Genomic DNA, 27984 nt, shown 5'->3' on the forward strand with positions numbered 1-27984 from the left:
GATTCTGTTTTTTTTTTTTTATGTGGCAAACAAAAGCCGCACCGGGATGAGGTGAAAAAAATGAAATAAACTAAAGCATTAATTACTTCCGGAGCCCAAGACGGCGAAGCTGTGATCCATCGCAGAGCCGGTTTTCTGGGTCTTCTGGGCCTTCTGGGTTTGCTGGGTTTGCTGGGCTCGCTGGGGTTTTTCGACCCAGAAGAGCCCCATACGACGAAGTCGGACCAAGCCCTGAAAAAAGGTCTCCCTGTCAGCGGGTGTTCATCAAAATTCAATTCAGCACCGAATTCGGCCCGATCTGCGGTGCTTAACACAGTTTGTTAATCAGTTTTTTTTCTTCATTTTTTGTGGTATTTGGTTGCCTTATTTTTTCGCCACATAATGTGAAAATGAATGCCCCATAGTTCAACTGAAAAACAGCAACCATTACGAGCATATATACAAATGAGTATTATAACCATAATGGCGTCGGGTTCTGTACTGATACGGCGACTGCTGACTTTTCAAAAAATATTCCAAACGTGCTGAGCCTCACAAAAAGATCTGGAATCGAATTGGAAATGTTTTGTATTGTGTGTTTCGTATTTCGTATTTCGTATTTTTCCGAAGACACTGCTGCTGTGCTGGGTTTTTTCTGGGTTATGATGAACTGCCTACATGTGTACACGATGTAGTTGTCGAGGTGATTTTAGTGCTGCAATCAGCGCAAGTCAACAACTAGAATCTAAAGGTCGCCAGAGGTGAGCAGGGAAGAGATACGGCGTGGTATGATATTGTATGCTTCTGGTACAGGGATCCCAATGTTAAATCCCCAATGGTAAATCTGCTGCACTGGGTCCCAAATCTTCGGAGAACACGTTGTCTTGCTGTTGTTGCTACGTGATCGCCATGACAATTTGTCAATTGTGTTTTTATTGAGCAAAGCATTGGCTGGCTGGCGCATAAACTACTATATAAGTATGTATCTATATATACGTTCAATACCGATCCGATCCGTGCCGATCCGATCCGATCCGAGGTACAATTCATATGTTGTCTGTAGCCACTCCCTTCGCAATCGGACTTTGTGCATTTGCCAACGCTTGTTATTTGTTATTTGGTTCATGTTTCTGCGTTCAATGTGACATGCAAAGGCAAAGAGTGGCTTTCGATTCGGAAAACGAATATGAATATGAAAATGAATATTCCGGCTGGCGGAGTGTTCTTCATAATCTGACACACTAATCGCTTTCCCAAGAGCCGCGGACCCATTTGAATATCTTTTGAAATGCCACTTGGCCATTGACATGACCCCAGATCCCATCGTTTCTCACATGCTTGTGAGACAGAAAAAGACGAGAGGCGTGGAGAGGTGGGGCATTTTGGAAAATTGAAAATGCAGTTTTAAATTTGAGTGGCTTGGCCCGATCTCTTCTGTCTCACTCTGCTATTGACTATCGGTCTCCCTTCCTCCGAGCATTTCTTCACTGCTTCTTTTTTTTTGTATGCAGAAGGGGCTTGGCTTTGGACATGTAAAAATCTCAGCACTGAAAAAAATACCAGCTTAACTAGATGGCAGTAATGAAATTAAAAAATCCCATTAAAAACTACAAATGTGATGTACATTTCACTGGCTCGCCCAATCTGATTACATCAGCGTGTAGATAGTCTTTCTTTTCAGTGTGGCCCTTTTTGGGTTCGGCGAGTTCCAAATGATTTCGGGGAACACTAGCGATGTTTCCCCACTTTCCGCTGGCCAAGAAGCCAGAGTGCAAGTGCATAGGATAGCCATTAACCCCTGAGTGCCCCTATTAACCCCTGGCGACAGAAGACGGCGGCCAGTGTGCAGCATCATCATCAGCCTCAAATTACTTCCGCTGCAACATTCTGGCGCGGCCAAAACAATTACTTGCCACATGTGTGTGCAGTGCACGCGGCCAATCCGATGGCGTTGGCCCAAACAGGTACTGAGAGGGCCCAAATGGTGCGTCGCCATCCCATAGCCATACCATCGCCATTCATTCATCGGCGTAATTAGCGCGCCGCCAACAAGAGCGGAAATTCCAGGCAGGAAAATCGCTTCGGATGCGGAGCATAACGATTTTCTTTACTGATTTTCCACATCACACTTATGGCTGGGCAGTCCTGTGCCTGTGCGGAGGCCACCAAATGGGCAAATGGTAAATGGGCAGCAGAAACCAGTCGATCCACACCGGATGGCCAGCGCCGGATGGGGCGGTTTATTGGGCGGATTCAAAACGGGGAGCATTGCGATCTGAGAGCTGGGGGTATCTACGATGGCATGGCGAATGGCAAAGTGGCCATCCGCGGATGGGACATTCTGAAAGACTTGTCATCACGTTGCCAGGAAATGGGAACCGGCTCCATACAGTGATGAAGCGTGGCTAGAACTGGAGTTGTGAAACCCGTTCGGAAACATATCATTTTTGAGCCAGGCTTGCCGTCGTTTCCGTTAGCGAACGCCCGTCATAAAAGTCTAGTTTACTTCCGAAATGCTTTAATAGTTATTGTGTCAGGCCAATGCAATTTGGCAATTACCAAAAATAGTAATTATTACGCATTAGGGTAATAAGAAGTTTAAGTTTAATAATCAGCACGCTGTTTCTGAAATATACTGTGACTAATTGGCATATTTGTTTTATGAGCAATTCAAATAGGCAGTTAGAAATGCATACTAATTGAATCTTCAGCTTGAGCTATATATTGCTATATTTTATTTGAAATACACAGGCTATTTTTTGAAGTGCAAGCGGAAAGTGGCGACCCTTTGGGCCACTCCCCTAGCTGCTGACTTCCCCTTTCGCCGTTCCGGGAAACTGATCCCCAATGCGAACTGAGCCGAGTGCATCAAGAGCGGCAAACATTTTGGCGCAGCTGTTAATCCCAATTAACCGCAATTAATATTATACAATTTGTATGGAAAGTCAGGCCGATCGCGAAGGGGGTGGCCCTTCCACCAGCCAACTTTCCCCCAACCCGACCCACATTTGCCGCTCAAACCTTTATAATTCGGCTCGATCTGCGGAGCGGTGGTGTGCGTGATGTATAGTGCATATGTACATGCTCGCATATGTACATGGTTACCATTCCAGCATTACTGGCGACCCCGATGCTGGCCAACCCCCGGCACCCCACAAACGTTGCCACTTTAATTGTTTTTAATTAACGCAAACGCTTTCGACTTCGGCGCGGCATAAACATTCCAATTTTTCCAATGCTTTTTCCGAGAGATCTCGACTCTCCGATACAAAAACTTTCGTCATCGTTTGACTTTAATATTTCCCGGCTGGCAGGCTGTTGCCTCTATTGAATTTGAAATGATTTTGAGAGCTGCAAGTGGGGTGCGGCTCCGCACGAAGATCTATACACTTGCACAGGAAATAATTCGTATGACTTCTGGTAAGCCATCAAAAAATAGAGCACATATGTAAAGGTAGTTCCCTAAGTGGGGTAGCTAGTTTTATGAACTCAGTGCACTCAGTTTCATTTGAAGTGCAGCTGAAGTAGCCTGAAGTGCGTATCTTTCCTAAGGCCGCAAACCGTGTTCCGATTTCTCCCAGTGCTCAAATAGCAACATGGAATTCATCACACCCATTGCGGGATACTGAGAGACATGAGGCGACAGCGGGCGCTTCTTGAGATGTCGTTGAGTGATGCATGCGGCGCTTCATAAAAACTGTCAATGATTCACATGCGTCCGTTGCTGACCCCGCGGCCATCAAGGGGTTAACTCTCGCTCTCGGGCAGACGAGCCAGCACACAGCAACAAAAAACAAAATGAGGGGCGTAGCAAACGTAACCTTAAGCCGGGGTGGGGCCATACCTTTGCTGTGGCCCTGCAATTATGCAAGATCACTGTCAACGCCGTTGACCTTACATTCGTGCCGCGTACTGTGCCACAGAGTCCGATTAAGAGTCCGATTCCGATTCTGGATCTGAACTTATTATGCTCTTTGGCGTTTTCCGGCCCAGAACCTTCGCCAGCATAAAGGCAGAGAACAACAAACAAGCCAAGAAGAAACCAACAGCTCGTCCGGCTTGGATTTATGTTTATGGAAGCAGCACAGCCCAAGAAAAAACATAAGCGAGTACATACGAGTATATAGCAAGCCTAGGGCGGGGGGAGCGGTGGAGCAGCTATGGCTAAGTGGTAATCCGATGCGAAGGCTCAGCTTACCGAAGTGACATATGGCGCAGGCCCCCTCCCGCCCCGCGGCACCACCCACACTCGCCGATGTTGCAAGTGCCCCCTTCACTAATTGCAGTATCTCTTGATCCGCACAATGTGGCAAAAGGGTAAGGCGATCGCCCCAGCGCCGCATCTGTGCCCCTCCTCCCGACTCATCCGCATCTCAAGCCATCGCATCCAAGCCCGCAACAGCTGGCGCAATCTGCTTCCTTCGTATTTTTGGCCAAGTCATAAACAAAACAGCGATGTTGCCACGAAAAGATACATTTTGGGGGAGACGAAGGCTGCACTGCCGCATGCCCTGTGATAACAATAAATGGAAAGCGGAATTGTGGTAGAGAGGCGTGGAATACCCTGTATTAAGATATTTTTCATGGCAACAAGGCTTTTGAATGCGATTTATGAATTCATTTGAATTATATTTGGTGAAGAAAAATCAGCAATCTGCTGATTGCTTTGTTTATCACATTTAAAATATCTTGTTAAATTCAGCACATTTTTAGAAGATGCAAGAAGACCTGGAAAGTCCGGCAAACGATCTTTTGAGTACAGTATATATGTAAGCATAGGTAATATCATATATATCTAGGGCTTTGCACCAGTTCGCTACACCCCTTGGCAGTGGGGAGTTTAGGGCACCGCGTGGAGGACGCATGCGTCATGGGCAACAAATGGGGCAGCCGTTGATTGGGCCAACACTTAACCCCAGCAGCCGAGCGGCGGCCACAAAACGAGGCAGCGAGCCGAAGCAGCACGGAATCCGAGGCGGATTCACTAAGAATCGAGGCGATGGACGCCCCCATTGGCAGCCTCCATTTCGGGTGGGGAGGGCTCACATGCAAATGGGGGAAACAAATGTGCACAAATGTTCGACAAATCAAACAAACGGACCGCAGGAGAGCCGCATGGGTGCAGGGGAAAAACGGCAAACAATAAATACGTTTTAAACAATCGGCTGATTGGCCCCTCACCTCGCATTGCGCTGTCAGATTTTATTTTCATTTTCTCGGCAGAAAGGAAAAACTTGCAGTTGCATACGCTCGCCAGCTGGAAAATGGAAATGGAAATGGAAGTGGAAAACTTGCGGAGCGATGGGAAACATTTTGGGCACAGGAAATTGATTATTATTTATGATTACACGCCTCTTTGCCCCCACCAACTTCCCATCTGGCCATGCACATACGTGAGAATCGGAGGAGAATCGTCGTGCCCCAAAAAAAAAAAACAAAAAAACAAAGGGCAGAAATGTATCTTGGAGATGCAGTATCAGTAGCATGCTCATGAGATAGAATGCAATTGAGTGGGCGAAGCGAGAATCGAGAAATGCTGGTGGCTCTCAAGTGGGCTCTTCATAATCACAGACAGCTCAAGTGGTTTTCCATTTTCCAGCTAAAAGGACATGGGAACTTTCTGGGCTGTGCATCCGCCGAGAACGGAGCTCAACGAAATGTGGCATGTCCTTTATGAAATCGGATACGTTGCTCCGCAAGGAGAAAGCAAAGTACGAACCTGAGACGTGGGCGAGCTCCTTCTCCTTACCTGCCAGCCGGCTCTTATGGTCTCTCAAAAATATGACGAAAATATGTTTTTTTTAAGGGCCAGACACTCGACTCGACTTTGCTCGGCTTGACAATGGGAAATGTCGCGATCCTCGACTGGCCACTTAGCCGGTTCCTGTTTCGCTGGAACCGAAGTCCCGAAACAGGATACAAATGCTCTCAGTATCTTCTGATTTTGTCGCAAGCTGGAAAATCCCAATTCATTATAGACCCAGCTGTATGGAGTTGCTTATAATTATTTTCCGCTTTTACGGCCTTATCCGCCGATAAGCAGCAGTGAATCATACACATGCAAAAGGTGGTTTCTGCTGATACAAAAATAATCTCCACTTCACCTATTCGAAAAAGGTAATCATCAAATTTAAAGCAAACCGCGTTCACGGTCACGTCCCATTATAGTATCGTGGGCATAATATCTTCAAGTTTACAGGCCGAATGTCTCATTACATGTACGAATGCATCGGCAGTTCAGCAACATTTTGCGTTACATGATTGCCAAAGGAGCGAACCAGTTTGCAAACTACAACAAGCACTGTTGAGAATAACTTTAAAATGTATCACGCACGTCTGTATGAATTCCCTAAAAATGTCATTTTAATATTCACCAACTTTAGGCTTAATTAGCTAATAAATGAACTACTATCTGCTCTATCTCATTACGCCCAGTTGAAACTGGACTTCAAACTTGAACCTCAACCTCTGACCCTTTTAGTAAGCCATTAACGGCCACCGACTCGGCCATAAACCACCGAAAACCAGGCTGCAACTGCAGCGAGCCGAACTTATAATTTACAAGCTGGTTTCCTTGTTGCAAGCGCAAAACACCTGCACAGGTCGACTATCCCCCTCCCTTTCTCACTGCCTCCCTTCGCGTTCGCCATCCCGCTCTGTGTTGCGCATGCGCAACCGAGTACTTCTACTTTTTCTGGCTGTGCCTCTGCTCGGTGGCTCTGGTGTTTTTCACTGGCTTTTTTGCATGAAATAAAATCTCACGGTTCAGATGCGTACAGAGTTGGCGAAAAGCAGCGGGGAGCGAGAGGGGGGCGCAGGTGGTAGGAAGTCTGGGCAAAAACCAAACAAAAACCCAGCAAAACCAGCCGTAAGTCGGTCGCAGAGGGGAGAGACATGCATGTGGGCTTGTATTTGTTGTTGTTTCTTCTTTTTGTTTTACTCACTTCACTCGCTTTTTTGCAAGAAAGACGTAAAGAGCCAAAACTGGTTTTTGCAAGCAATAGAACCGAGCTGGAAATTTGAATAAACGCCGCTGCATCGCCAAAAGTTGTTGTCCTTTTTAACGAGGCAATCCGAATCTGCGTTTCCATCTGTATCTGTATCTGTGTCTGCCCCATGTGTCTGTATCTGTATCTGTATCTGTACTTCATTCATATTTCGAGATGCTTAATGGGCTCTACCTGGTAGTACCCACACAGGTAACCAACAGGTAGAAAAGGTCCATAATTGTGTGTGCCTATGTGTGTTTGCACTGCTCATGGGAAATCACTGCTCACGGGAAACCTGTTGTTCTTCCCTATGCCCATATAACCATATAACCAGAGAAAGAAGCCGAACAGAATCCGAGGCTGGCTCTCAGTCTGAACAGATGCACGATAAGCGAAGGGATCGAAAGATACAGATAGCACTCACTTCCTCCCCGGGTAACTTCTACTCTTCGTTGTGCCCCTGCTGAATGAATCCAATCCCTTTTATCAATCTTTGTCCAAAGGGCCCCCTTTGTCCCGCACCCATGAATGATCTCAGATTGGTCTCAGAGCACAGCACCTTGCTTTTTTCCATCGGTATCTGCCGCATTGCTATCACAGAAACAAATACGAGTGTCTCATGCTGATACGTAGAAATCGGCGCAGTTTTTCTTTGGCTAAGGAACACACAGTCCATCTGGCCTACATGGTATTTAGGCTATATCACTTTGGGCTCTATTTTATTTGATATGCATTGCATTTGCACCGCTGAATATTTAAAATTGTGCCACATTTCAGTTTCATTAAAATTCCTAACCATATTGGTGGCATATTTAATTGACGGCTGCCAGTTGGCGGTTCGAGTTACAGAAGCTCGACTGTGTGGTGGAAAAGAGCTTACCTTTCATATTGCCATTATCCACATAGCCGGCATTGCTGACCGATGCACTTGTGGCGATGGATGCCAAGCAGGCGAGGATCAGCACCAACGACAAGAGGGAGCTGCTGCCCCACGATCCTCGCGATATGCTCATCCACATGCTGATAATCCCAATCCCGATGCGGGGTCGATTTGCTTATATTCACCAACTGTACAAACACGCGAATCTCCGCGGATTTGCTTGTTTACTTCGAGTCGCTTTTGGAGGGGGGATTGTGGGCGGTGCCTAGTGAAGCGTGGCCGACGCTCCTCCTTGCCCCATCTCAAAAAGCCAGACTTTGACCGGCGATTGGCAACGAATTTTCCACTACAACTTTGGGACCGATCTCTGTTTTGATTTTCCTATATTCGCGAAACGACCGTGCCAATTTAAATGCGGCAAAAAGCACACAGATAACGCGAACGATCGCGCGGAGGCGATTACAAAAAAGCTGAAGCCAATGTGAAACTAACTTGGCGATCGCACACACGCACTAGCACACACACACACACAAACACTGTTGGCCGAAAAGCTCCGCCTGTTGTATTGTGTACAATATAAACAATTGCGATTGCCGCAGAATTGCACTTGATAATGATATTAAAATAACATAATATTTAAACTATTTCGTAATATGCCCGGCGATTTCACCGAATACGCAAGCGCAGTTTTCTATGTTATTGTTGATGTTTTCGATTGGAAACTGACACACAGAAACACGGACAGCGCGGCTTGAAATCTATCTTCAAATTTACGGGTTGCTGTTGCGGGTTGCTTATATAGCTTCGGTTGAACCGTTTTAACCGATTTGCCCGCTTCGTTCGATGTTCGAATCGAACCGAATTGCGTTTGCTTGAACCATTTTAACCGATTTGCCCGCTTTGCTCGATGTTTGATTCGAACCATTTGGTTTAGGCTAGAATAAAATAAACTTAATTGAACTCCTCATTAAAACAATATTTTTTTAACACAAATATGTATAATCATTATTCATTCTAAAATTGTATACTTAGAACATTGCAAATATAAAGTATTTAAAAATATAATATAAATAGCCATCACTGCTGCCGTAAAATTTTGGGAAAAGCAAGTATTCAAATTTCAGCAGAAACCTAATTTACGCTTATGTGAAATTCCCTCAGCTTGAACTTTTTAACTCCAAATCCGAACTGGAACAAGCCTCTATAAATCGGAAATAGCCTGGGTGCTCACCAAGTAGTCTTCGCAAAATCATGAAAGTAGTCAGTACGGTGATCGCGGTACTCTTTTGCCTATTTTGTGGCAGAAACAACGTAATGTCGTGGTTGTTGGATAAGAAATGTGGAACATCATTGGACGATCAATACGATGCGAAGGTTATTGGAGGAAAAAAAACAAGTATTCGCCAGAATCCTTGGATGGTGCTGGTTCAGTCAAGAGCGATATGTGGCGGCTCTCTCATTACACCGCGTAAGTATTTTACCTAAACAAAATATCATCTCTATCAAAGATATAGATCTACAGTCGACCCTAGCGTTCCTTCTTGATTTCAATTACATCGATGTGTGTTTTATATGCGATTATTTAAGAATTCGTCCTGACAGCAGCGCACTGCATATCCGTTAAAGGAATCCCTAATAGCGGAATCTATGTGCGCCTGGGTGAATACGAAACGATAGATCCCAACCCGCACTGCGTCAATAATCACTGTATACCAAGGTTCTACAACATTAGTGTGCTTTTGACAGCTGTTCACCATGATTATAAGGAATTCACTTACCAGAATGACATTGCGCTGCTTAAAATGTCCAAAGCTGTGGAGTACTCAGGTAATTGGAGGGCTAATCTTACGTGGTGCACTAAAGCTTTAAGTATTTTCTACAGATTATGTGAGGCCGATCTGTCTCCTTGTCGATGAGCAACTACCAAGCGCTTCAAAATTCACGTTTACCGGCTGGGGTGGGACAGAATATGCTAGATTTAGCCGGATCCTGCGGAACACCACTCTACATAACGTGGATATTTCATTTTGTAACCGTATGTTCAAAAAACAGGCTGATCGATCGCAGATATGTGCTGCCAGTCATACCAGTAACACTTGTCAGGGGGATTCTGGAGGCCCCTTGAGCTACAAATTTCACTATGACAATAAGCTCCTGACTTTCCAGTACGGGTTGGCCAGCTTTGGATCCGAAAAGTGCCAGATTAATACGCCAGGTGTTTACACCAATGTACACCATCACATGGAATGGATTATAAATAAGATGAAAGATATCGATAATAATATTAACAAATTGTTATTATTAATTTCAAAATGCAACAAATTTCCTCCAATTCAGAAGATTTCACATGAAATTGGGAAAATGTCTACGACATATTTACAACAAAACCATTATCGAGAAGTAGAAGTAGAAGTGGAAATGAAGTAGAGGAAATGAAAATTGTGGAAAAAATATAAACATGAAAAACAAATTAAAAATTTGTAAGGTGTGGGCGTGAGAGTTTTATATTTGGTTTTATTATTTATTTGGCAAAAATTATGTGCAAGTATTTTGGCAAATCTATAGAAATTTATAAGATATATAAAAAAGTAAAAAAATATCACAACATTTTTTAAAAGATTTTTTTTGGGCGGTTTGTGGGCGTTGGAGTGGGCGTTGATTTCGGTTTCATATCAGATTGTTCGCTATTCTACATAATGCATACATTTTTCCTTACATGTAACTTACATCAAGTTGCATTATGGTACGGCCACACGGTTAGTCGATAACAATAGATGGCTCAGCGCGTCCTAATATCGATGACAGTCTTGTTATTGTTATGATCTGATTAAACATAAATATATTTATTGGTTTTATCGCGAAGTTAAGCAGTAATATTTAAAAATGAGCAAGTTCTCGCTATTCAATGGCAACGATGAGGACGACCACGAAACAGAGCAGAAATATGCACACCTTATGAGTGGGTAAGCTGCGGCCTCCGATTCGATGTTATCAAATCCTTATTTTTCATATCAGATCTGGAAAATGCGAATCACTCGGTGTCGGAGAACAGTTCTGGAAAAGCCAGCCGCTGCAAGTGGACAGGCGCCGAGGTGGAGACCTTTCTGGGTATCATCCACCAACTGAAACTGCAAGCTGCACTGCGGAGGGCGAGGAGCAATGCAAAGGTGTTTCGGATGGTATCCAGGGAAATGGCCAGACGCAACTGCCCCAAGAGTCCAAAGCATCTGCGAGTGAAGTTCCATCAGATGCGCCGTCAGTATGCAAGGGCCCGGAATGGAGGCGAGCCGTTCGAGCACTTTGAGGCGGTCCACGAGCTGATGCAGGGAGAGGATCTATCTGATCAGGATGAAGAGGTGCTAGAGAGTGACACCGATGTGGAGGCCGACGAGGACCAGTCCGGCATGATCTCGGAAATAGAAGGGGACGGTAGGTGCCACCAGGGAAGAATGCATTTGAACATGAAATTAAGGGACTCTCCTTCGCAGATGCTTTGGATGCCTCTGGCTCTTCAATTAACATCGTTGCCCGCTGCAAGTGGGCAGAGGGCGAAGTGGATCTCCTCCTAGAACTGATTCACACTCTTGGTCTGCGGGCAGCTTTGCTACAAAAGCGCAACGCCAAGGTCTTTAAGCTGCTGGCCAAAGAGATGGCAAAACGCAACTGTCATAAGGGTGCGACGAAGCTGCGCATCAAGTTCCAGCAGCTGCGACGATTGTACAACAAGGTCAAGAACGGTACAGGCGATTCGTTCGAGCACTTTGAGGCGATGCGACTGGTCCTGGATCCCACCGAAGAGGAGGCAGCCGCAGAGGCTGAAGCGGAAGCCAATCGTAGCAGCGCAAGCGATAGTGATTTTAATGACAGTGACGAGGACGAGGGTGATGCATCACAGAGAAGCGGAGGTAGTTATTACACTTGCTATTATTATATCCTATTACCTATTCCATATTTAATGAAATCACCACAATCGCCACTTAGCGCACTTTTGGACAGACGAAGAGGTCGATTCGTTTCTACTCATCATTCGGGACAATGGTTTCTTCCGCGCCTTGGATGGTTCCCGAAAGCGCAACTTCCAGACCCTGGTGCACATTTCCAACATCTTGGCTAAGCAGGCCATTAAACGCACTCCCCACCAACTGCGCAATAAACTGAGACTACTCTGCAAGCGTCATCGCGAGGCCAAGGAGCACGGGCTAGATAATGTACGCATTCTGCCTCGCCACTTTGAGCTTTTCGACGAACTGATTCAGGCACCGCCAGAAAACAAAAAAAGTGCTATTCCAAGGCCCATTCGCAGCAGCCAACTGTCCTTTCCCAAGCCGCCAGGCAAACCAAGCGTTCCCCTGGAGAGTGACAGCGATAACTCCAGCTCCACCTGCGATCTCCTAAGAGCGGCTGCCGATAGCGATGACTATGAGGACGCCATAGAGATGGAGGCTGAACCAACGCCTATTGAAGCACTCACTGCCATCATGGAAGGTCAAAAGCAACTGCTTGCACAGATCAAAACTACCAACGAGAGCTTCCTGCGGCAGCAACGCGAGCAGCAGCATCATTTTCTGGAACAAGTATCCGAACTGATGCGTCGCGATCGCGAGGAGACTCTACGCAGGATTAGCGAAATGCTCCAACCGAAGTAATAGAAAAAGCGAACTCAAGCTTCTAAAACTTTTATTGAATTGAATTCGAAGTTATTGCAAAAAGTTGTCATTATTTATATATATTATATGTATGTATTCTATATTCATATCGTGTATGTGTTCTTTTTGTGACAGTGTCCTGTGTCTAGGGTTTTCTCTTCATTCATTGTGAACAGAATTTTGCTTGAAGTTACTCGCAATTCGCAATTGTCTACGATTTATCTAGGGTTTTGTATAAGTATATACGTAATTTTGAGAGATTTTTCGTTTGTTATTTGATATGCTACATTGTTATTTATGGGATTAAGATAACAGTTGGATTTGTTTTAGGTTTTAACATTAAGCGAAAATGCTCGTTAGTTTTTAGTTTTTGTTCTTGTGTCATCTGTATACACATATTTTGTATATTGTTCGATTTACAACAACTAAGCAAGCTCGTCATAAAATATGTGTTGCACTCCAGAAAAAAAAACATATAACCAATTGGGCATAGAAAACTAAACTGCTGTTGCTGATCTCAACCGATCTGGCTTGATATATATACGTGTATGTTCGTTACGTTACGCTCAGGCACAAAGTGTAAATTACAAATATCTCTCCGCATATCGAAAACCATAGGGAAACACAATCATCAATCAATCAATCAATCAATGGGTTCTCATTTGGTGGTTAATTATTGCATTCGCATTCATTTCCTAGCGGTGTGTGAGTTGCTTGTATTATATAATATTATTATTCTTTGAGTTTCTGTGGCTTTGTGTCTCTTGGAGCACGGCTGAAAGCTTGGCTTGACTTGGCTGCTGCTGCTGCATTATTTTTCTCAGTGTGTGGTAACAACAATAACAATGTGTCTTTTGGAGATTATGTGGCTCTGCAGTAACAATCTAAGAGCTAACCGGCTCGGGCAGTGGGTTCTCTGTGATGCGTATCTTGTTGCTCTGGGTGCCGTAGTAAAGGGTGCCCGATGTGTCCGTGGTCACGTAAGCTCGGTTGCCATTTCCGGTTCCTGTTCCGCTGCCGCTGGCACATCCATTTCCATTCTCCACATCCAGATCGTCCCCGTCGACGCTGCGACCATCCGCGTTATTATTGTCCCCCTGGCCGGCGGTGGTGCGGTTGGTGCTCGTGTTGGTGCAATTGATGGCCGTCTCCCGGAGGCGATTGCCCACACGGAGGCTCAGCTGCCGCTGGCGATCCCGCTCCCTTTCCCGCTCACGCTCGCGCTCCTCCATCGCCTGCTGCTGCTGCTCCCGGAAGTTCGCAAAGAAGATGGAGGAGTAGGTGTGGTATTTAGTTCCACAGGGCGAACTCGCTGGCGTGGACAGCGGCGTTGCTGTTGCAGTTTTTTAAGTGGTTGTTGTTGTTGTTGATGTTGTTGGGGGGGAAGGTAGTAGTAGTTTGGCTATTGTTATTTACGTTATGTCACTTGATAACATGTAAGTTGTTGGTTCTTGTTCTTGATGAGTGTTTATTTTTATACACTTTCTAAAAGGCTTGCCTGCTGTTTTTGAAATGTATGTACATGTGGTGATGTCTGTACGTTTGCATGGCTGCGATCAAAATAGATTAGATCCTTAATATGCTCTTAAATTTTGAATAGAAGTTACGGCCCTACGGCCACTCGTTAAAATTACTGCAGATATGTTAATATTCAAATATGTCACCATTCATTATAATTACAATTTACATCGTTTAATTCATTATAAATATTGTTCAGTAAGTTCATACAGCAGATATGCTGTAACTATAAAAACCACTTAAAGCACATAAATTTAACGCTTATCATGATTAGTCCTGCCATTATTTTAACCGCAGCTGCAAGTGTATCTGTAATGTATCTGTATCTTCATGTAATGTGTCTGGTGCATTTTGCATGATTCGAGATGAAAGCGGCGACAATCTGCTGCTGCTGTTGTTCTATTATTATTATAATTATAATTATTATTGTTGTTTGTTGTTGTTCTAGATGATGGACGAGATGGAGGGGGAGGGGAGAAAGCTGGGCTGAAATTTCGCGATGGTCGATGAGCGGATCGATGCGATGCGATGCGATGGCCCCCTTGCTGGAGGATTGGATGTGGCTGCTGTGACGACGATGCTGCTGCTGTGGGAAAGAGACGCGGCTCCCAGAGGCCAGAAGACCAGTGGCCTATTACCAGATATAGTCAAATAGTATATAGTTTATATATCGGAGGAGTATATCACTCTGGCCGCACCGTTACAGTTCGAAATTCACGTTGTTCGTTTATTTAGAATTCTCAAATATACAACAAAAGCTTACACTTTCAATTTTCGTTTCGTTTATCGTTTTTTCTCGACTTGAGTAATGGTTAGTGTATGTAATTTGTATATAATAGCGTTGTCATGTATGTATATTTGTATAGTGTGTATTGCTTATTGCTCTCGTACATTTAAGCTGTGTTGTGGATGGTGAAAGCAGCCCGACTTTTAAGGCAAGTGGGAGAAAAGGGTGACACAACGAAAGGCTATATGTAAAGTACATACATACATATATGTAATGCATTTATTTATGTAGACAACAAACGAAATGGAAACTAATCACTTGCCGCTTTCCACTTATAAGCTTACCAACTAAAAATCGCATTAATTACAAAAAAAAGCGTATTAAACATAAACAAAAGAGCAACAATAAATTTCAACGCAAATCACAGAAGTGGAGAAACCGAAGCAAGATTATGTTGCCCTTAAAAGCAAAGCTGTAAACCATTTTTTTAAAGTGGGTTTTGTTCTAAGTGGGTTTTTGCTTGGCTTGTGGGGGGTGATTATCCAATTGCTATATCTCTCTCTCTTTCTCACTCTGCCCCACCGAATTGGGGGGCTGTGCCGCTGATGCTGCTGCTTCTGCCGATACCGCTGCCGCTACCGCTACCGCTGCTACTGCCACTGCTGTTGCTCTCTCCATTCGCTCTCTTAGATTTTGCTCTGCCGCCGCCGTTCACTGTACAGTGAGCTCAATTTGCGTGGAACTGCTCCGGCTGACCGATGAGATTTTGCGCGCCAACTTTTGCAGTGTGCCAACAGCTTTTGGGGTTTTCGAAATTCAATGTTCAATTGTTTGTGGTTGTTGTGGTAATAGTTTTCGATGTTGTTGACATTGTAGTATAATTTGTTTTCAATTTGCGTGTAAATAAATAAAACAAAATGAAAGGTCAAATAAATGAAAGAGTCTTTCGAAACAAAAGGCGTGTGCGAGTGTGGGGTCTTGTTGTGGAGGAGAAAATCAAAGAGCGTTGGAAAAGCGAAAGCGCATCAATTGCCCAGCTATCGAGGTTGCACTGTACTCAGAAGCAAATCTACGTATATGCAGGTTAGTGTAAGTCATTTTCACTATTCAGCTCTCTAAATCTTAAGGTGTCGAGGGTTAAGTCAGAAAATTAGTATGTCAAGTTATTTTTATAGAAAAATTAAATAAATAATAAATAAAACAAAACGCTTCTATTATTATGACATTGTTTTAATTTACCCGCTAAAAACACCTTAAAATATCGAAAGAACTTTGACTAGCAGTGTATGTGTGTAAGTGTTTTTAAGCTCTACTTTGCCTATATATTTGTATATAATGTTAATTTGAATTATTGTATTAATTAATTAGCTAAATGCATTCCAACTAGATTTCGGGTTTGTTTTTTTGCAATTTTGTTGGGTATATTACTGCTTGGGTGCAGATCCGGCAGATCATCCTACTGAGGTTTCTCGGACACTACGATCACAGGTGCGAAAATATGATTGTGTACAAATATACATACCATATACACGATTATTATATTTTGTTTGTTATTGGAATTATAGAGAACGCGCAGTTGCATTAGTTAAATAGTTATTGGTTGATCATTTCGAGTTGAGGTAGATTGGAAAAAACAATTTCGAAACGAACAGAAAATCAGAGTTAGAATTAAATTAAATTGAATTGAATTGAACAGAACGGGGAAGTCGTTGGTGAATGCAGCAGAGACCAAGTCGATGGATTGGATTGCATAGACCATGAAATCGTATGAAGGTTATGGAATTATGGGGTGCGGATTTTGGGGTTTTTGATCGTTTGAAGTTGAAATTTCGTGTGATAGATTTTGTTTGTATATTTTTTCATTTGGATTCATGTTGCGTGTTGTTCGTTTGTTTTTCATATAATTTTTTTTTATTTCGTTTTTTTTTTTATATATTTTGTTTTGTATGTTGGTTTAGCAAAAACAAGCAGTTTTGGAGAAAGGAAAAAGAAATGAAAAACAAAGTAATGAACATCTTGAATATCTTTTCTTGTCGTGGATGCGAAATTGTGTGTATTCTTTGGGGTCCTAACTATTTAGGGAAATAGGGTTGGGTTTGAAAGTGGTTAAATATGTACATGTGTGTAAAAAGTAAACGCTTGATTTTCAACAACTTTTCGATTTATTTGGAAATACTTTGTTTGCGTACAAATACTTTGGTTTATTATCAACATATATATGAACGATCAATGTCAATTTTGTTTTTTTTTTTATTTGTTTTGTATATCTAACCAATTTGTAAATATAAAATTTTGCACAATAGTTTTTTTGGTTTCGTTTCAATGCATCTCTCAAAAAGCTTTTGATTCTCAAAGATTTTGGTTTAGACTAAAATCAGGTTGGGTCAGGGTCGTTTGTGTACTTTGTGTGTGCGTGTGTCTCCACAGAGAAATCGGGGGCTAAGCTAGGGGCATCCTTAGTGGAAACTGAGCTGAGCTGAACTGAACTGAACTGAACCGAACTGAACTGAGCTGAATCTATGGAGGGGATATCTTGCTCCAAACGGAAGGGACTTCTAGATGAAGCTGCTCAACTGAGTGCCGTCCCAGTCGCCGGGCCTGAAGTACTTGACTAAGACAGTTAGGTGGTAGGTAGTTAAGTAGTTAAGGTAGTTGCGGGTTAATAGAAGGATTAGATAGAGTGGGTACAGTAGTAGATTGTTGAGATTGTATCAGAGATTGCTGAGGTTGTTCAGTTGTTGTAGCATTTGATGTTGCTGTAGTTCTAGTTGTTTTTGTTGCTGTGGTGGTTCTTGGTGGTGGTGTGTGCGGTGTTCTAACACTTACCGTAGCCCTCGCCCTGCAAGAAGAGCCGGAAGGCCTCGGCCAGCTTGGCCGGCTGCTCCTCCAGCACCAAAGCGCAATCGGAAATCTGTGGGCGAAAACAAGCTCATTAGAGTCCATCAGAACTTAATTGGAATACATATATATACGGCTGCATATGTATGTATGTTAAAATTTCTAAGAACCTTCATCCAGGATGAGTTTGTGGGGTCTAGACGGCCATTGAAGGTCACCGTGTCGTCCACGTGCGGTGAGAGCGAACCCGTGATATTGATCACCGGCATCTTCAGCGTGGTGGCCGCCGTTTCGCTGCCCGGAGTTCCTGGCGGAGTGCGCGCCAAGTGCAGGTCGTTGCGATGAATGTACGCATTGATCAGCATAGCCAGATTGGTCGGATTTACGCCACGCTCGAAGTGCTGCTTGTACATCTGCACCAGGTCGTGATTGCGCTCCTCCGGATTGCGTCCGAAGTGGTGCCACATCAGATAATCGATCACGCCCTGTGTCATGCCCTTGGTGCGCAAGAAGCGCGCATTGAAGCTCTGGTAGCCCCACTCGATCCAGCCCGACTGCGTGGACACGCAGTTGATGAGGCACAGGGCGCCCACCTTGTCCGGATGCGCGTGAGCGAAACGGGCCAGAATATTTGCCCCGGCACCAACGCCGAAACCAATCACCGACTTCAGGCCAAAGTGGGATAGCACAAAAAGCAGCTGGGCGGCCAGATCATCCATGGTCGGATACACGTAACTGTAAGCGAAAAATATAATTATAAGAAATGTTTTTTGCTATTATAAACTTAATATAGGCCGCAACTATTTCATTCAAATTTAAATATTTATACATTTTCTTTTCTTTACTATTGATTTACAATATTCGGATAACTGACAAGAAAAGTATAACGCGGCAAGCAATCAATTCTTACTCCTCTGGCAAAGTGGGTGCACCCTCCTCCTGGCCAGGAGCAGTCACATGGTAAACACAGAAGTTCTCCAGCAGACCTCGCATCACTGGAAAGTTGAAGAAGCCAGCAAAGCTGGTGGCGTCTGTAATTGGATAAATATACGGATTAGTAAGAGGGCGGGTACCTGCACAAGTAGTTGAACACTCACAGTTTAGGCCTAAATCGTGGTAGGTGATGATGGCCGGCTTGGCGGTATCGCCCTGTATGGCCACGTGGACATCGCCCTTGTCTGTGGGCACGCGTCGCTGTTCACAGGCCTCCAGGATGGAGCCGCGGGCATTGGGGAATTGCAGCTGCACGGAGCGCAATTCGATGTCATCCATGGGATCAACGGGCATTGTGCTGTTGGGATGGATAAAAGAAATAGTAAGTTAGTAACATGTTGTTCCTTAATCCCTGATACAATATGTTTTCTGGTGGGATTTTTGGGCAGCAGCAGCGGCAGCGGCAGCAGCAGCTGGGTTGCTGTTCGTAGATTGGCATCCTGTGAGTTTTTGTGTCTTTGTGTCGAAGGATATGCATCCTTGTTTCGGTTCTCATCTAGAGTCTAACAGGCTACTGATCTGGGGGCATACATATGGCAGGCATGAGTTGATCTCGCTGCTCTCCTCTACTCTAGGTATGGTTTTATATGTATGCAAAACTCAAATAAATCAATACGTAAGGTTATCGGTTAATAAACATTCGGAGAGATAGAACAATTTGGGATGCTTTTACAGGGTTTATTTGTCAAACTCAAGTCTAGGCAAGTACTTACAAACTAATTTTTGTGTCTTAACAATACTTTTACTCGTAAATCAAGAACTATGTGAAGGGTTAATGAACAAAAATAACAGGAAATAAATTCAAACGAATAACTCTAAACTTGTGTGTTGTGATAGTGTTTTGGGTGTTTCAGTGTCTTGCATATTTATCTTACATACATTCGGATGGTTCGGAAATGTGGGGCCTAATTACACAATACCCTGGGAGTATTCTAGAGAATTGGTTTCGTTTTCGTTCTGCTTTTTTGTTTGTTTTTTTTTTTTTTGGATTTTGCTTACCCCAGCAGGTGTGCCTCCTCGGCAGTGTGTGTTGGAGCCGACGGCATCTTGGTGGTCAGTGTCTTACCGGATTTGTCGCGGTCTCTGAAAGAGATTCTATGAGCATGCAAGCAAAGAATAACCAAAGGAACGCAAAAATCGAGGCAAGTTTCTGGCAGACTCTGTTCCAAATCGGCTAAAAACTTTCACCGTATATGTTTTCATATTTTCTTGTGGACTTGGAGGAATTGGAGATCTTAAGAGTATATATATTCACAGGACAGGGTGTGAAGCAGACATAGGGAGTAAAGCAGACATAGAGCAGTAGAAAGAGCGGAGGAGCAAACTTTCGGTTTGTTTGACTGGATGAATGAAGCGGGGGAATACTCGTCAAGGTCTCGGGTTCCTTACGTAAAACGTAAGCGAATGAGTCACGCAATGTCATTCGGGGTAAATGTCGATGGATGTTAGCGATGTATGAAAATGGCTAGCGACAAACAAGTGGCGCCAGGAAAATGCGACCATCTGGCATACTAATTTGACTTTCCTCTCCTTTACACGTCCCCTAAGTTCCCTGTAAAAGAGGAAAAGCTTGGAAACTTTTGTTTACCTACACCCTCTTCTTGGGATAACAAAAACTTTTACTGCAGGGACCGAACTCAATTAGTTAATGCCGGAGGTGTGGGGAAAACTCAGGTGAGGGATGAGAGTTCATTATCCTCATACATTATATACCCACTAGTAGTATATACATATATGGTTGGGGTCATGGCCGTCCTTATTATCACCTTTAATTGGTTACGTGATTGAGCCAAAGGGTAATTGCATAAGCAGAGCTTAGCTTATGGCAGGGAAAAATGGATGTACTAAAGGAAAACTATTATTATCATAAATTCATAAGATAAAGCTTACGAACGGGACGCTATAGCAATTGAAATATGCAACTTCCTGAGCAGCTTAAAGTAGAGTTTAAAGTATCACTATTATTACTAACTACAGGCGTAAGCCTTTCATTTCCCTGTACATCCATTATTAATCTGAACATTCAATTTGTGGGACAGCACGCAAAAGACTCCATGTGCGAGTAAATAATTGAAATGATGAGGCACAGGGCTATTACTTGTGTTAATCAGCTGTGTGCATACGCTTGCTGTACATTCTTTTTAAATATTCTTTGAATCTCCAGCTTAAACCGGTACCGACCAACCAACCGGTTAGAACTGCTCGATATCGGTTAACTGCAGGACAGGGACCAAGAGCAATGCACTTGACTTAAGGAATGCAAACAGACAGTGCGATCTGAGGTCTGAAGTCACACATTAAGTGGACCAAATCACTTACGAGCGATGCCAGTGGCTGCGGAAATACTAATTAAGGCCACTTGAGATCGCCAGCAGTCGTGAATAATCGTGGACTCTACAGCGAGTATGAATAAATAAAACGAATGTGGGTCGCAACCGGCGGCCAACTAAACCCAAACTAAACGACTCAAGAGTTCAGTTTATTTTCTGAGCTCTGTTTGCTGTGCTCTCGGGATTGTTGTATTGACAAAACTGCTGCAACTGCAAACTGCAGTCTGACCTTGGGCCATGGCTAACCAGAAACGAAGTTAAATTTCCGACAGTCTACTCTTGGGGCCTAGACCCTTTTAAAATGCTCTACTTTTATGGATCTTGTTTATCTAATAAAGGTACAATTTGAAAATTTCTTTAAGCAGTAAGCTGTGTACATTTTTCGCTAGTTGCTGATGATGGTGATGATGTAATGCTGAATGTGAGCTATGCGAAAGGCTTTTGATTTACATCAAACATATACAATTAGTTCTTCCTTCTGCTGGCCAAATAATTGCAATAAAATAATGCATGGTGCCTTGGAAAATGAAGAGAAATATAACAACAACATTGGCAACAACCACAAACAATCAAAAGCAAGAAAAGCAAAAACCAAACATTTTGGGCCGACATGCAATCGCAATTAAGCTTCAGGGGTTATGGGAAGTCAGGTGGCAAAGGCAAAATCGAGCTTTGATGTTCGGTGTTTAACTGAGCTACACAGAGAACACGGCTTATAGATACAATCACATTTGTGGAAAATTAGTGATAAAGTAATTTGGAAGAATGTTGAGTAATTAATTTCAATTAAATTGCAACGGATGTGCTATTTGCTGTGGGAATTTGTTTTCAGATAAGCTCTCACTGCTGTGTGTGTGTGTTTTTTAAGGAGGATTATGATTATGATTGAATATATAATTATAGGTAACTTTTCATATTTATTCCAAGTAAGCAAACATTTCTCTGGAACCCTGTGCGTTTTGTGCTCTGTGCAGCTGCGAGTGGGTCACTCAGTTGGTTAATGATTCAGTGGTGTGGTGCGTGGTTCAGTGGGTGTGGATGTGGTGTGTGGTGTGGTGTGTCCGTGCTTAAGAGGGGGCAATGGATGTCGGGCAAAGTGGTGGGTGATTAAGAGTGATTGGCGGAGAGCTCACCGTCGCGTCGCCCGAGGAAAGGAGGCGGCCGGGTGGCTGAACCCCGGATGGATGGACTTACCTGGAGCCGCCGACGATGACCGGCTGGCGCTCCGAGCGGAGCAGCTCCTCGCTGTCGGTGGGCGAGGACTTGATGGCCTGGCCAATGGCCCGCTTCACGCTCGCAAAGACGGAGGGCGGGGCCGTGGGCTCTGTGGTCGACTGATAGATGGCACCGCCATTGCCATTGCCATTGACGGCCGGCAGCGATACATAGCCGCCCTCTGATTGTGGCATGCTTTTTTGGTCTTTCGTTTGATTTCTGATTTCTGATTTATTTGGTAACCGGCTAGTTATCTTTTGGCTTTACTTAAATTTCGAGTTTAAGTACTTAGCCTGGTGTGCTTTGGTTTTTTGTTTCTTTTCTGATAGTTAGAACTGAGTGTTCCACTGTGCATGCAAGTGTCGGTGTGTGGGTGCGTATCGGTTCGAATATTGTATAAACAAGGCTTTTGATTCATCAGCGTTCAGGTGTGTAATGTTATAGCCGGCAGACAGACAGACAAATACAATGGGCGTTTCGTCGATATTCGAATATTCATATACATAGTTATTTTTGTTTTGTTTTTTGGGCAGCAGCAGCGCAGCAGCGGCATCACAACGTCACAAAACATAAATCACATAAAAAAACAAAGAAAATAAAATTATAATAACAAAAGCAAATAGAATGATGATGAGATTGAGTCACACGAGGACCGGATTTACGGGGGTCCACAGTATCAAATGATTGACATTGGTTAAGAAGCAGCAAGCCACTACAGTGGGGCATCGCTTTGACGAAGCCAGCACCAAAACTCAGTTAGTTACGCTTAAAGTCAGACGGTAAAGCCATCAACTTCAAAACTGATAAATAGACGGGGACTGATTAATACAAAGCCAGGCCAAATAAAAATATATTGAAAAATCCAAGCCCTTTTGTTATTTCTAAATCCCTCTTCGATTTCTTTAAGAGAAATTGTGATGCCTTATTCATACCTTAAATCAAAACAAGAATAATGGGCGTTACATACATTCTAAACATTTTTAAGTCCACATCGAGTCGAGAAAATTGTCAGTAAGCAGTGAGTGCACATAAAATAAGCATAATTGGTGCACCTTAAAGATCTACCGAAACTCAAGACCTCCAACCTCCATCTGCCATCATTATCCAAGCTCCACTGCAAGGGGTAGCACTGAACTGGGGCTGGGGCGTCAATGCTCGTACTTGAAACAAAATATGCAGGCCAAGCCGCGAGAGGAAGGCGATGTGGGGTTGTGGGTTTGGGATGGGGATGTGGGTGGTGGTGGGGGATTGGGGGATTGGGGCACACAGAGACTGCAGCAACCCCCGGACCATTCCCATCTCCGTAGTCGCCAATGTAGCACATATGCATTACATTAACCCAGTTTGGGCCAAGGGTTGAGGCCTGCTCTCCACATGCCCTGGCTTGAAGCCAAAGTGGAACGGAGGCATGAAAATTTCACACATCCCCAGGAGGCCAAATTGTGTTTTCTTCCTATTTTCGTTTGTCAAGTAGCTCTTTTCTTTTTTTTTTTTTTTTTGCCACTGATTAAGTGCGTCATGCGGCTCGAATTTATCAACTAATAATCACCGGACAGCAACAAAGCAAATGCAAACGCTTCACCCACTCCAAATGCTATGACGCAGCCCCAGATACAGATAATTATATACATGTTATGTGCTGGTCATTGGGTAAGTGTATAAGTTCAAACAGCAAACAAAACAAAACTCGTTATGACTACCATTTTTTTTGCGTCTTAGGTTTTAGAACCCAGTCAAGCCAAGCAATTTGAATTCATTTCCAAGCTGGGACCTCAGTGCGTATGATGAATGAGGCTCCAGGGAAAACATACAGAAAAATGTGTAGAAGGCGGAGGACTTTGATGCGGAGCCGGAGTCGCTCTAGAGCATTATTATTCAAAAGCCAACGCCTTAAGTATTTTATTGCTCATTTAGCTGCAATAATATCTGCATAATTTAGCCATTCGAATTGAAACTTCAGTCATAAAATCACGATGGGTAATGAACTGAGAATTAAAAGACATGATTTAAAAATGGAACGATGCATTGCTGTTGGTTTCCTGCTATCTTATCTCGTATCTGTGATTCAATCAAGGTTCTTGACTCTCCAATATCTTCAGAAACATCTCAGTCCTCAAACGTTATCTTTGGTTTATAAAGATAAGTGAGTTAAATAGTTCGTACAGTAAAATCGAACAAAGCCGTTCTTTAACTGGTATACGGAAGTCCAAGCTTCTTTTCAGCTAATCAATTAAAATTAGAAACTTTGTGTGGAATTATTAACTTTTTTATTAACCATATTTACAGCTTGGTCGTATGAAAAATCACACAAAGCCACCATGATTTATAGCCCTAGTCTAAAAGCCAAAACACAAATGACACCGCATTTAAAGTAACCAAGTCCATTGGCACTCGGAAATTCCATTGCCATCCTCCGCACGGAAAATGCTGTTAGTCTAGCTCAACTTTGACCTTTTGCTGCTCGATTTATGGGCGCTGATAAAGTTGCGCTTGCACTTTTCACCTCGACCACACGAAATGGTGTATGATATAATGGGCCTAGAGCCATATTCCGATATATGTATAATGTAGCTGGAATTACTACAGGGTATTGGTGGCAAGCGATTTATCAGCGGCAACTGGGCCACTTCAATTCCAATAATTGCAGCCCAGCGTGTGCCATTTATGGCGAATTATTCATAATTGCGATTGCACGTGAAGAAGAGAGTGTGGAGGAGCTTGAGGTGCGAGCAGGGTGGAGCCATTGCAATTAGCAACTGGCTAGAGTGGGACGGCGACAGACGAACGACGTGCCTCCTGACTTTTCCCCACTGGCTTTTCCGGCCGGAGCGAAAGGAGCGCACGGAATATCGACAATTTGGCAGGTCGCCCACGGCAACCGTTGGCAGGTCAACGGGCAACAACAAACCGAGCTCGAGACAACAATCTGAACTCAATCTACTGCTGAGCTGTGTACTTGATTGGGATTCAAAGCTACTTTGGATTTACCGACTCAAAAGCCTAAACAATTACGATTTTCCAGAGCACCAAAATGATTTACATAATTTGATCTTTTGATTTGCTGGGAAATGTAATGAAAAGTATAATGAAAAAATTACAAAGTTACATATATTTTTACTATTTTAAGAAAGAAAAGTTTTATGATTGTGTGCAGTAATCAGAAAGGGGTTTTCTAGTTAACTGGTTTGTATTGTTTTGTTTTATTACCATTTGATTCGTCTTAAGGCTGACTCTTTGCACTCTTAGCAGATCCTATTGTTTTTTTTTTAAGAACTTCCCGTCTTCGATTTTCTTGGAAGTTGGCTACGAACAAGTTCGTTTCTGCCTCTAAAAATACTTTCTCAACTATTGGTATTGACTGCAATTTGTCCGAGTCTTTCAAGGATATCGCCTCCGGTGGGGACAAATTTGCAAAACAGAAATTATTCAAATGTTCTTTGGGGGCGGAGAGACAAGATATTTCCAATGGGGCGTGGCAGGGGGCAGAGGTTATGAGGCACCGACAACGGCAGCAAATCACATAAAGGAAGTGTCACGCTATGTCAGGCCGCAGGCCAGTAGAACAAAAAAAAAAATCGTACAGCCGAAACGAACAAAATCACACGCTCAACGTCAGAATGTTGTTGCAGGATATGGGAGAATATCAGTTGGGTGTGGGGGCGTGGCAAGGTAATGGGTGGTGGGGCAATGGCGCGATGGGGCTTTTGGGCGGCGCAGGTTGCCCTACTGTTACGTGTTTGCAATCGATTTGAAAGTTACATAAAACAGAGCCGCAGACCAAGGGCAGAAAAGGGAAAAGGCGAGGAAGTTGGTAAACACCTGAGTGGCCAACAACAGCAACAACAACAACAACAGCACAAACAACAGGAGCAGCAACAAGGCGACAAAAGCAATTTGTGCGACGAACTTTTCGCTGTGTTTGCTTTCTGAGTAAACTGACCTACGCATTAAACATGCAGGAAAGTTAAACATCAGATATAGATACATATATATTCTAGACTCAGATAGATACTCTGGCGAACTAGACGAAATACTACTGGCCATGGCGATGGCGCCGACAGGTTACAGTAAAGCCGTTAAAGTTGAGTCCCCACCCATTCATTTCCACACCCAAAAGCCGCTAGAAGCAATAAAATTTCACAAAACAGCGAATAACAAATGTCTGCAGGAACAGTAAACACTGCCTATAGGTAAACCAATTAGGGCAGCTGTTAAAGATAACAGTCAAGTCGCTTCTGATGAACAGCCCATTAATCCATTTTGCTTTTCCTTTGTTTAGTTTGGAAAATTGGTATACCATTGCCAGGAAAATTAACTGGAAGTTACTCTTTTCCCAAATTGGCCAACTCGTTGGATTTCATATTTAGCTTAATTTCGATTCAGAATATAATCTTACTATCAAAGGAGTATTCACAAAAGGGCAGTTAGAATTTGATCCTAATAAAAGAATTTTAAGTTTTATTAAACTTTAATTTAAGTTGGAAGTTTTAGAAAACTTCCAACCACACTCCTTTTTTACTGACATAACTGGGTTTTCTGCAGACAGGCTTCACTGTGGCAGCTGCTGAAATGATTGCGGCGAAGTTTTCTGGAGGTCGTTTAGAGTGGAAAAGCGCCAGCTCCGAGAGAGACAGAGAGAGGGAAAGAGAAGGAGGGAAGGAGTGGAGCGAAGGGGAGGCAGCAGGGGTCCATTACGTCAGAGCCAGAAGCCATTTGAGTTTTGTCAAAAATTAGCAGTTAAGAAATGCGAGGAGAACTCAGCGAAACCAAAGCCAAGCACACACAAAAAAGAATAACGAATAAAGGCGAACATCATAAATGGATGAATTAGTACAGATATGGCGAGCAACAAGAACAACAACGACAACACCATGCATACAACAACTAACTGTTAACTAAGTAAAAAGAAGAGTGCGCAAAATATACAATAGTGCTAATTGGAAAACAGATACTGGGATGCAAATGAAAAGTTTTAGATGAGGCAGTGTGTTTTCTTTTCTTTTTAATGGGGGCGAGCGCAGAGAGAGAGAGACAGGATAAGACAGAGAGAGAAAGAGAGAGAGGGGGGAAGAGTAATAGATAACTGCAACAAAACAAATGCAAGCGTAGCGAGAGGGAGGGGAAGAGAATTAGAACTGGTTAATGTTATCTTCCATACCCGCCCCTCTCTTTCGCACCTTTCCAACTGGCATTTGTTTTGTTGTCTGTTTTGCACTTGTATGTGTGTTAATTGTGCCCGCTGTGTGTGTGTGAGTAGGTGTGAGTGTGTGCGTGGTTGGATTTGAAAAACTCACCTGACGCTTTCCGTTGGTTTTTCTTCGCTTCTTCAGTAGGCCTCAAAACTGAGATAAAAACTGCTACCGCTTTTCCTCAACGCCTTCTTTTCGGTTAACAAAAAGAGACGGTTGTTTTAACTGCACTGTCTATGAAAAAATCAATATTCGGTCTCGACCAACTTTTTTCTTCACCTTTTCTTTTACAACTTGTGTAATTTCAGTGCTCGTTCTGTTTCGTTCACTTATTCTCTCGCTCTCGCGCGCACGCACACACACACACACGCCCGCTGTTCGCGATTGCCAGTAATTGTCGGGGATCAATTTCTTGTAATTTCTTCAGCTGCTTTCAAGTCTTTAATTCTCGGTCTCGATGCAGCGTAAAGCAAATTTGATAGTGATGTGAAAAAACATCGATGCATCGAGAATCGATGTTTTCAAAGATGTTATCGATGTTAGCCGATATTTCTGTAATATCGCCGACCAGCGATACATCGTTGATTTTCAAAACATCGGTTGATGATTAAATCGGATTTGATTAAATCTGTACACATATTTTTGAATAATCAATAACAATATATTAGATTATGATATTA

General features: G+C 43.4%; 3 protein-coding genes across 17 annotated transcripts; 2 read left to right on the top strand and 1 right to left on the bottom strand.

Annotated features, from left to right (window-relative positions):
- Positions 1-9090: 9090 nt before the first annotated feature.
- LOC6548060 (serine protease easter) lies at positions 9091-10295 on the top strand. Its single transcript, XM_026981295.1, has 3 exons — positions 9091-9316; positions 9436-9675; positions 9731-10295. The coding sequence occupies exons 1-3, from the start codon at positions 9100-9102 to the stop codon at positions 10273-10275; spliced, it is 1002 nt and encodes a 333-aa protein (XP_026837096.1). The 5' UTR covers positions 9091-9099; the 3' UTR covers positions 10276-10295.
- A 283-nt stretch (positions 10296-10578) lies between these two features.
- LOC6548059 lies at positions 10579-12955 on the top strand. Of its 2 annotated transcripts, none has more exons than XM_015156316.2 (4): positions 10579-10811; positions 10864-11277; positions 11337-11753; positions 11830-12955. In XM_015156316.2, the coding sequence occupies exons 2-4, from the start codon at positions 11025-11027 to the stop codon at positions 12492-12494; spliced, it is 1335 nt and encodes a 444-aa protein (XP_015011802.1). In that variant the 5' UTR covers positions 10579-10811; positions 10864-11024; the 3' UTR covers positions 12495-12955. The 2 variants fall into 2 exon arrangements, with proteins under 2 accessions (XP_015011802.1, XP_001975061.1); XM_001975025.3 differs by having other exon boundaries at positions 10581-10807; positions 11830-12596.
- Positions 12509-27816, bottom strand: LOC6547977 (protein NDRG3). 14 transcript variants are annotated; one of them, XM_001975024.3, is made up of 8 exons: positions 27410-27816; positions 22095-22462; positions 19570-19653; positions 18675-18868; positions 18488-18608; positions 17748-18312; positions 17566-17650; positions 12509-13827 (listed from the first exon to the last, which is right to left on the bottom strand). In XM_001975024.3, exons 2-8 carry the CDS (start codon positions 22307-22309, stop codon positions 13379-13381), a joined length of 1713 nt encoding a protein of 570 aa, XP_001975060.1. In that variant the 5' UTR covers positions 22310-22462; positions 27410-27816; the 3' UTR covers positions 12509-13378. The 14 variants fall into 14 exon arrangements, with proteins under 14 accessions (XP_001975060.1, XP_026837091.1, XP_026837092.1 ...); XM_026981290.1 differs by having other exon boundaries at positions 19570-19665; XM_026981291.1 differs by having other exon boundaries at positions 22095-22521.
- Positions 27817-27984: the final 168 nt, after the last annotated feature.

Source organism: Drosophila erecta, unplaced genomic scaffold, assembly GCF_003286155.1.
Source record: "Drosophila erecta strain 14021-0224.00,06,07 unplaced genomic scaffold, DereRS2 tig00000092-arrow-pilon, whole genome shotgun sequence".
NCBI lineage: Eukaryota > Metazoa > Arthropoda > Insecta > Diptera > Drosophilidae > Drosophila > Drosophila erecta.

Coding starts and splice junctions, on each gene's coding strand:
- LOC6548059 (XM_001975025.3), top strand. CDS start 10,732: ATGAGCAAGTTCTCGCTATTCAATGGCAACGATGAGGACGACCACGAA. Junction 11,278..11,336: donor CTCGGAAATAGAAGGGGACG/GTAGGTGCCACC, acceptor TCTCCTTCGCAG/ATGCTTTGGATGCCTCTGGC. Junction 11,754..11,829: donor TGCATCACAGAGAAGCGGAG/GTAGTTATTACA, acceptor ATCGCCACTTAG/CGCACTTTTGGACAGACGAA.
- LOC6547977 (XM_026981290.1), bottom strand. CDS start 22,309: ATGCCACAATCAGAGGGCGGCTATGTATCGCTGCCGGCCGTCAATGGC. Junction 19,666..22,094: donor GTCATCGTCGGCGGCTCCAG/GTAAGTCCATCC, acceptor GCATGCTCATAG/AATCTCTTTCAGAGACCGCG. Junction 18,609..18,674: donor CCACGATTTAGGCCTAAACT/GTGAGTGTTCAA, acceptor ATCCAATTACAG/ACGCCACCAGCTTTGCTGGC.
- LOC6548060 (XM_026981295.1), top strand. CDS start 9,100: ATGAAAGTAGTCAGTACGGTGATCGCGGTACTCTTTTGCCTATTTTGT. Junction 9,317..9,435: donor CGGCTCTCTCATTACACCGC/GTAAGTATTTTA, acceptor CGATTATTTAAG/AATTCGTCCTGACAGCAGCG. Junction 9,676..9,730: donor CAAAGCTGTGGAGTACTCAG/GTAATTGGAGGG, acceptor TATTTTCTACAG/ATTATGTGAGGCCGATCTGT.